Genomic DNA, 9,862 nt, shown 5'->3' with positions numbered 1-9,862 from the left:
TTTTTTTTTAATGCCCCTGTATGCAAACAGGGACACGTCGTAGATCATTGGGAAACCTGCCACAGCAATAATCAACCTCTCCTCCATTTTGCTTGGGCACTAATGTGGTCGGAACCAAAGTTTACAGGACTGCGTTCTATCTAGTATGAAATGTGTGGTGGCTGCTTCGTCGGACGGAGTTTCCTGCTTTATTTATTTTTTTTTTATACTAACCACCAGATGGCGCTGTTTTCGACACTCTCAAAGCTTTGAATCATGAGGCTTCTTTTTATTGTACAAATCCAAAAGTAAAAGCACAAATAAGTAACTTATAACAGACATTGGCAACAATAAAAAACTATGAAGAACCAGGAAAAAAAAAAATAATTGAAAAAAGAAAAAGGAGAAAAAAATAAAAACCTGGAGTCCTCTCTCCATTTTCTTGTCCGCCATTCTATATTTGGCTCTCTCCCTTTAATATGCAACACACAGTCAAATATAAATTATAAAGAAGCATAAATATTATACATTGACCACAGTGTAAAATATTTTAGGGCTTTGGCATTACATGGAGATAGTATCCAAGTAACATTTCAAGTCTTTACAAAAAATAATAAATAGGGGTTTCACAGGCAAACATGTAAATTTATGTATAAAAATTGTCTAGAAAAATTACAGTACTTGTCTTCTATAAAAACCAAATAACTCAGAGAAGAGAGAAACACGTACAAACAAACAGAATTTCCTCCAAAATGTATGGATGTGGACACAATCCCAAAAAAGGGAGGGACAGACTCATCTTCCACTCCACAAAAGAAGCAAAGGGGACCTTCTCAGGAAACATTTTTAATATATATTGATTGACAGGGTCATACAGGAGCAGAGGCGTCACAATCGGAGGGAAAAGGGGGACAGAGGATGAGAGGGGCCCCATAGATAAACCTGTGCAATGGGCCCCGAATCCATAGAGACTCCACTGCTTTACAGTTCCTCTCAGTTATCAACAGTCTGCACAACCGTGAGAAGAACTGTCACACAAACAAATCACGTCCTAAATCTTCAAGCTTTATTAGGTGGTTCACACAATTTATACTTTGCATAGAAAGAAAAGTAACATTATTCTGGGTTTTTCCCTCCAGAGGATGTAAAACCTTAAAAGTAATCATTTCACACTCCTTAATACAGGTGCAACATGACAAACATATAATGTTGCTTTGATGAAATATAACAAAGAAAAACAGGAATAAGGCGGCTGAGAATAAAAGAAAAGCAACACCATATACAGCAACAGACTATGTGCATTTCTTCACTCACACACATTCTCAATGGTGACTGAAAATAAAGAAAGTGAATGGCGACTGATAATAAGCTCAGGAGGAGACCGTAAGGGGGGCTGTAAGAGGCCACTAAATCTCTGTTATCTATCATTATACACATACGTTTGTTATTTTCATTAACTGTAATAGTGATCATTAAGAAATGTAATATGTCTTTATGTGGGGTGTACTCCATGCTGTGCAGTGTACATATTTGCATTACCATAGTGCAGGTAAAACTGTTTCAAAATAAACTGAATGGAAAACAGTTCATCAATATTGTCTTTAAATGTCTTGTTTTCAGTGCAAATGTTTAAAGACTCTTAAATCAAGATACATAGAGAAGCAAAATGACAGAAGTTGTTTATGACAACTTGAACAAAATAGAGTTTATCATATCAAATATCACAAAAAACGGGTAAATAAAGTTTTAAAAATCAAAAACAACTCCTGCATGGAAAGAGATATTCAAAGTCTTGCATTGAATGTTGTCCACTTTTTGTGCTCTCCGTCCACAGGGAAAGTGTGTAAACTCACTCAGTCAGTAATTTCATTATTAGAATGATCACTGTAATCATTCATGCTCAGTTTGACAGGTCTCTTCTCCAGAATAAAAAGAACGAGTTGAATGCTTTTGGTCACTCTCCTGTACGGGCTCGCTATCTGTAGTTTCCACTGTGGGTGATGACTTCTTCTTACGGCAGAAAAGAATGAGAATAAAGCAAAAAAAAAGAGTGAGAAAGGTAAGATCAGTCCAAAGCGAGTGCTCTCAGTTTGGTCTCCTCCTGCACTGGTGAGCTTCTCTGCATGAAATTAAAGAACAGAACTAGCACACCGTGTTTGTTTCTTTTTCTTTTTTCATTTTGGGAAACTTTGGCTTTTATTTAATTACATTTCAAAGCTTAATATGCTTTATAATTTCCTTGTTATTTCAAACTGAAGAAACCGAGACCCAATAACATTGCCTGTGTCTGATTTGTGAATAAATCATTCTTTTCAACTAATTATTTTCAATGAACCTCATTAACTTTTGATAGCTTATTGACTGCTGGCTAGTTGACGACTCATAATAACTGAGCTACAAACAGGTTTATTAGAGTTAACTAAAACTAACACTGGAAATAAATGCTACAAACAAACAAATAGTAACTAATAAAAAACTTTTTTTATTTCAGTTAGTTTAAACAGAAGCATAAATGTAAAGAATTTTTAAAGCACTCCAGCTGAAGTACAAATGTAAAGAATTAAAACACTCCAGCAGAAAGACAAAAACAAAGTATTTAATCAATTCAACAGAAGTACAATGTATTATGTGTAGTATAAAAATGCCACGATTTCATCTGTGTTTGTTTGTGTGTACTGTAAGTGTTTGTATCCAACAGTCTGCTTAAGTGTGTGTGTGTGTGTGTGTCTGTGTGTCTGTTTGTCTCTGTGTGTGTGTGTGTGTGTCTGTGTGTGTGTCTGTGTGTGTGTGTGTGTCTGTTTGTCTCTGTGTGTGTGTGTGTGTGTCTGTGTGTGTGTCTGTGTGTGTGTGTGTGTCTGTTTGTCTCTGTGTGTGTGTGTGTATCTGTGTGTCTCTGTGTGTGTGTGTCTGTTTGTCTCTGTGTGTGTGTGTGTGTGTCTGTGTGTCACACAAGCTTTCATATTTGTGTGTTTATGTTGTATGTGTGTAAGTATGTGTGAGAGCAGGAATGTGTTTGTTTACAGGCACTTTTTACACACAAAAACTCAATCTTCACAAATGTCTAGTCTTATTTTTCCTCTCTTTTCCTCTTCCTCTGTGGCATTTTCTGAAAAATTTCTCACATTAGTATTATCTTTTAATTTGTAGGATGACACTTTAGCTGAATGCTATACTGTCCCAATTTATCTAAGATGTTCAGGTAAATTAGAAAAATTAACACAAAAAAATGCTTTTATGCTTGTTGCATAAAACTGAATGATCACATGAACACATGTAATACAAATTTATATTGCAGATTGGAATACTGTTTGTATTAGAATTTAAATCTTAACAATTTCAATAGACTTAAACTATTTAAGGGCACTTACTATGTAATTTCTCAGACCTTCCAGCATTTGAGTGGTGACCAGCCATGTAAGTTTTATTTACACAAATGTAGATTTCTTAAAGTTACTGCAAGTTTTGCAGGATTTCTTTCTTTCTTTCTATTAAATACATTTAATTTCGATTCTTAATGCCGCTAAAAAACTCTTTGAAATACTCTTAATTACTTAATTTGAGACCGAAATTTTATTTATATTTAAATATATCATATATAAGAAAGATGCCACTTTATGTACTTACACAGTCGAAATATTTATTTAAAAAATGGCAAAACACAATCTGACTGATCTGTCTGCATTTTAGTGTGAGTGTAATTTATAACAAGAGACTTTTATTAAATATATATGGGATCCATGGCTTAATCTCATTGGTTTAATTTGAGAGTTCAAACGACGTGATTATAGGCAGCGCATGCGCAGTGATTCTCAGCTGTGAGGCGGGAAAGTAAAAACGAAGAGAGGATGTCAACAAAGTAACAGCGAAACGGAATTTGAGTTTTTTGTCATTATAATAAATAATTCTGTTTAATTATTACTCTCCAACCTTAGTTGAGCGGTCACTAAATGTAAAACATCCGGGTAAGTTACTGAGTTGTTCTACTGTATGGTTTAATACTGACTAAATATAATTTAAATATCAATCACATTCATATTCATAATGCCGTGGTAATAGTTTTTTTTCATATCGATATGATGTTTGTCAGATGTCAGCGATGTCTCAGAGAACAGATTCAGTGTTTGTCTCGTCTCTCGGTAAAGGAGACACTTTACATCAACAAGGTTTGAACTTCTTTCAGTTTTGCTCTTCTTTGTTTCAAACTTTTATGAAAACAATATTTATGTATTTGCCATCTTTGACCCTCAGTGGATGCTTCTGCATAATGATGATTGTGTGATTAATATGAACGTGTCCCTGTCTCTTTGTGTCTTCAGTCCTAGCAGCTTTTCCTTTGTGTCGGATCTCAGAGGAGGATTTGATCCAGAACCCACAGTTCTGTAAGTTACTGGCGACTCTGTCGCAGCATGTGGACCGAGCCGGACTCACACAGCACCTCAGGAGGGACCGAGAGAAGGTCCGAGCCCTCACACTGATGCACACTTCACAACCACAAGCAGTGGAGTGTGTGCTCGCAACACCAGGGTCATGGGTTCGATTCCTGCTGATAAAATACAATGTTTACCTTAAATGTAGTGTAACTTACTTTGGATAAAAGCATCTGATCTGCCATATGCTAGGGTGACCATACGTGCCATCTTCCCAGGACGCGTCCTGGCCAGGATTTCTATATTGCCTAAAATATCTAGGTTTTGGCTTTGTTTGCGTGTGCAGACCGATCGGTGTATGACATCAAAATACCTCGAGAGCATTTTGAAAGCATAAGGAGCCGTCTGTATGGTATTTTGATGTCATACACCGATCGGTCTGCACACGCAAACAAAGCCAAAACCTAGATATTTTAGGCAATATAGAAATCCTGGCCAGGACGCGTCCTGGGAAGATGGCACGTATGGTCACCCTAGCATATGCATTCATGTAAAAGTAAAAAGTACATGAATATATGAGGGAACGTGAATAGTTTAGAGTCTATTAAGGCTATTAATAGCTATTTAGCCTCTTCAATGATTATGCACTCATAAAAAGTGCGTATTATATTATAGCCCATCATTCATAAAATATCCACAACCTCCTTTGTGTATTTTTTAAATATTATATATTTTGACAATGCTTTCGACTACCAGCATACCATAGTCTTGGTAGTCTCTGTTTAACACATTTTGTCATATTTAAATACATTATGCAGATTTTTTACCACAATAAGTGCTAAAATGTGTAAGTGTGTTCATTACATCTGAAAGAAGGAATTGTGAATTAAACAGCTGGTGAGAAGCAGTGTTATTTTAGTAGTATTTCTATACTATTATAGTGTATATGTTTTAAATTAGATTTTTATATAATTTCATTTTTTATTTATTAATATTTTAGTTTATTTTTTAGTCATTTTGCTGTTTGCTTTTGTCTTAAATTTTTACATGTAGATGTAATTATTTTATTAGTTTTATTTTACTAATATATTTTTATTAGTTCAGTTCAGCTAATTCAGTTTTAGTTTGTATTTATTTCCAGCTAGTAATTATAGCGCTTCAACTTAAACTTGTTCAGTTAGTTGTGAATTTCTAATTGTCATTTAATGTAATTTCTCATCTAATATTATTGTTATTGTGTTGCAGCTTCAGTTTAATGAAGAGAATGGTTCTAATAGTTGAGGGTAATAGCTCTGGTGTGTGTGTTCTGCAGGCCGAGCGCGAGCTGCACACTCAGAGGTTGTGTTGGCTGCGTGTGGAGAGCGTTAATCGGGTTCTGCGAGAAATCGTCCAGGAGAACCGCTTCAGTAAAGCCTCCAGCGCTCTGACAGCGGAGGACAAGGTACGACATGAACCTCAGCGACTGCTGTTGTGTGTTTCAATGAGTGTAGAGCAGACGTCACGCTCTTATTTCAGCAGAAACACGAGTTATTATAGCGGCACAACAGACGAAAGAAGTTACTGAGAGAACATTTAGATCTTATGACAATGTGAGTGAGGCCAGACTCATTTGTTAGGACGTCCCATTCTCACGTAACAGTGAACAGATCATGCAATCCAGCAGTAAATGTGTCCCTGGAGCACAAAAGCAGTGTTAAGTCGCTGGGGTATATTTGTAGCAATAGCCAACAATACATTGTATGGGTCAAAATTATAAATTTTTCTTTTATGTCAAAAATCATTAGGATATTAAGTAAAGATCATGTTCCATGAAGATATTTTGTAAACTTCCTACCGTAAATATATCAAAACTTAATTTTTGATTAGTAATATGCATTGCTAAGAACTTCATTTGGACAACTTTAAAGATGATTTTCTCAATATTTAGATTTTTTTGCACCCTCAGATTCCAGATTTTCAAATAGTTGTATCTCAGCCAAATATTGTTCTATCCTAACAAACCATACATCAATGGAAAGATTATTTATTCAGCTTTCAGATGATGCATAAATCTCAATTTCAAAAAATTGACCCTTATGACTGGTTTTGTGCTCTAGGGTCACAAATGAGCGTGATGTTTTGTTTGTGAATGGTGTGAGTGCTCCAGAAGACTGTAAGCAGCACGTGTGACACTGTTTTCAGTTCTGCAGCACGCTGGAGCAGTGTTTGATGGTGGCTCAGTGTGTGAAACAGATGGACGTCAGCTCTGATAGCAGTGAAGATCACAGCGGCGTTCTGGGACTGACTGCAGAAAGAGTCCAGAGACAAATGCCTCCTGAACAGGTGCTGCGTTCTTCTGAGAGAACTCTCTGAGTATTATTTACACACCGCTATAATTTATATAAGTGTTTTGAATTAGCTTTTATTTTTAGACTTTCAGTTTATGTTTTAAGTAATGGTATTATTATTATTGAACCCAGAACTGTGCTTTAATGGTCTGCTGATGCAGTGAATGATATTTAAAGCGGATCTTCATGTTTGTCCTTCAGGAGCTGGTAGAGATGAAGCAGAGGTTGTCATCAGAACTCCTTCAGCATCTGAAGAAGAAGGCCGTCAGTATCCTGAAATATTATCAGCCGGAGTGGGGTAAAGCTGAGCCATGGTTTGTTTAATGATGGGAGGTTTTCAGAATTTTGATTCGATCTGTTCTCTCAGAGAATGAAAGCGAGGGTCTCAGGAGTGTGAAGCTTTCCAAACTTCCCGAACTGCTGGACGCTGAACAAAAGAGAGCCAAGAGCCTTACAGAGAAGAACCGAGAGAACGAGACATTGCTGCAGCGGCAAACACACGCGCAGCTGTCTGTGAGTCCAGAGAAACCACACTCATGTCTGCAAGTCACCTGACTAACTCTGTTCAGATCTGTTAGTGATGTAGGCTGTGTCTGTAGAAATACAGAAGAAACAGAAGTGTGCAGTTAATCACATTTCTAATTGTGATTACAATTACGGATGCCACAATCATTCAAAGACGCAATTACAAAAAGAAAGTACACTTACATTATTCTGCATCCTTAAGATGTGTGTGTGTGTGTGTGTGTGTGTGTGTGTGTGTGTCTGTGTGTGTGTGTGTGTGTGTGTGTGCCCAGAGGTCTGCCATCATTATGATACACTTCACAGCGACCAAAATTAATGTTAATGATCTTAAAGGTGTCAAGGCACTAGGGCTGCACAATTCATCGAATTTCTAATTGCGATTACAATTATGGATGCCACAATTATGTAATAGTTCAAAGCAGCAATTAATCGTTCAAAGTCCACTTATGTTATTCTGCATGCTTAAGATGCTTTTTTTTCTTTCTACATATTATCTTAAGGGTTTTTTAATTGTTTTAATTTTAGTCTTAGTATAACATTATAATACCATGCATGTTTTTACTTTTTTATATATTTATTTAAAGAAGAAACCAAACTAATGTGTAGTTGACATTTGAGGCTCAATTCTATAGAAAAGTAATACACGTTTTTCAGTTTGAGTGTTTTCAGTTTATTTATTTTCATATAAAAATGTCATGCAGTTGCTTCCGACGCTTTCATAAAGCTAACATCATTCATTGTAAATTGTGGTAATGACAATTTAAAGGGAATAATCGGCAATTATGATTTGTCATAATCGTGCAGCCCTAATATAAAGCCTGCATCAAATTAATAATTTTCAGATTATAGAACTGTTATCATATATCATCACACTTCTACAACTCTTAAATAGACATAAAAGCAAAAGAATAGTTAGTTGTTAAAGTTGATTTCGACTTAAAATAATTAGAGTAGTATGTAACGGATGATGTTTTGAGGGTTTTATCTAGGGTTATTATAGTTAACTAAAACCATAAAAACATTTGTTACAACAAAATGAAATGTTACAAAATGTACTTTATTTCAGCTAGCTGCTAAAGCAACATTTATCTTTTATTTAACTTGAAGTACTAAAACAACTACAACGAAATAAACCAAAAATAATCCATTAAAATTATTTTAATTAAAAAAACACAACAAAATTACTAAAACTTTAACTAAAATATATAACTAAAATAAAATCTAATTCAGAATATTAACTAGAACTGTAATAGTATCAATATTACTGAACTAAGACTAAGGTGGATGATCATTAAACATGAGAAGTGTCTGATAACGATGTGTTTGCTTGATTAGGAGCTGCTGAAGTGCATGAACATCCTTCAGCGTCTCGTCCTGGATCTCCGGCTCAAGGCTCAGAAAGATCTGGACCGGAAGAAGATCGAGTACTTCCAGGCCAAATGTGAGACTGGTTTGCAGAAGATCAGGTACGATCAGTGCTTGTGCTCTCGAATGTGATATTGAGGGCATCTGCATATTCATAAGGATGAGTTTGTTCCTGCAGAGCCGAGATGCTGGAAGTTCAGCTGGACACGTACACAAGAGACAAGATAGCGGCTCATAAGAAGATAACGTGAGTGACGCCTGCCAGCATTCGTCTTTGCAGTACTATTAAACTATTAAAAAGAATAAAATTAATATATAAATATCTGTGTATATATCAGATGAAAAGCTTAAACTACTAACTGTAAAAATTAGAGAAATTTGTTTCCAGGACTGATGGCATACATGCCTGGTAATAATACCACAGTAACATTAATGTTTTTGTTTTATTGAAATAATTATGCCTGCCTTGGTTATTGTATGTATTTTCCCTCTGGAATGAAAAAAATAAAACTTGATGTACTAAAATAACTGAAACTTAAATAAAAATGAATAAAAACTATATAGACGCATAAAAAACTAAAAATAATGAAATTACCAAAACGCGTAACAAAATTACTAAAAGTAAAAACAGAAATTATAAAAATAAAAACTGATTCAAAATAAGCAGCTGAGTCCTTAGCCATCTTCCAGAATCGGCTAAAAACACACCTTGTCCATCTTTATTTGAGCCTCTAACTCTAGCACTCTATTTTAATTCTATGCTTTATAAAAAAACTTTTAAAAAACTTGCCCCTTTTAGACTCGCACTCTATTTATTTACTAACTTTGTTTTCTTTAATACAAAAAACTAACTAACACTTGCTTCTCTAATCTTTATATTGTCCTCATTTGTAAGTCGCTTTGGATAAAAGCGTCTGCTAAATGACTAAATGTTAATGTAAATATTAATAACTATAATAGTATCTCATTAATGCTAAAATAGCACTGAAATTAGTTTGTTGAAACACTCAAATTACTAACTGAAAATAAATAGAAACTACAACTGAAGTTAAAATAAATTAAGCCTAATCAATATAATAAAAAGTTACTGATAAAAATGACAAAAGCACATAACAAAACTACTACATTTACATTTACATTTAGTCATTTTGCAGACGCTTTTATCCAAAGCGACTTACAATTTGGGGATACATAAAGCGATTCTTCTTAAAGAGGCAAACAGACACAGGAAGTGCTTGTAATACCAAGTTTCTAGACATTGTTCAAATAAGTACAAGCTAGAAAGAGAAGGAATAAATA

General features: G+C 35.0%; 1 protein-coding gene across 3 annotated transcripts in view; it reads left to right on the top strand.

The window, feature by feature from the left end:
• Positions 1–3,744: 3,744 nt before the first annotated feature.
• Positions 3,745–9,862, top strand: part of haus4 (HAUS augmin-like complex, subunit 4) — a 9,431-nt gene continuing 3,313 nt past the window's right edge. The window contains exons 1-9 of one of the 3 annotated variants that reach the window (XM_016484469.1): positions 3,745–3,941; positions 4,074–4,142; positions 4,296–4,435; positions 5,659–5,787; positions 6,528–6,668; positions 6,875–6,971; positions 7,041–7,186; positions 8,534–8,664; positions 8,742–8,810. In XM_016484469.1, the coding sequence (XP_016339955.1) occupies positions 4,076–4,142; positions 4,296–4,435; positions 5,659–5,787; positions 6,528–6,668; positions 6,875–6,971; positions 7,041–7,186; positions 8,534–8,664; positions 8,742–8,810 (920 nt within the window). In that variant the 5' untranslated portion in view covers positions 3,745–3,941; positions 4,074–4,075. The other 2 variants (XM_016484468.1, XM_016484470.1) reach the window with 2 other exon arrangements.

This window comes from Sinocyclocheilus anshuiensis, unplaced genomic scaffold, assembly GCF_001515605.1.
Source record: "Sinocyclocheilus anshuiensis isolate Anshui unplaced genomic scaffold, SAMN03320099.WGS_v1.1 scaffold745, whole genome shotgun sequence".
In the NCBI taxonomy this organism is placed as follows: domain Eukaryota; kingdom Metazoa; phylum Chordata; class Actinopteri; order Cypriniformes; family Cyprinidae; genus Sinocyclocheilus; species Sinocyclocheilus anshuiensis.
Note: the sequence above shows the minus strand (reverse complement) of the source record. Positions and strands in the feature narration are given on the sequence as shown.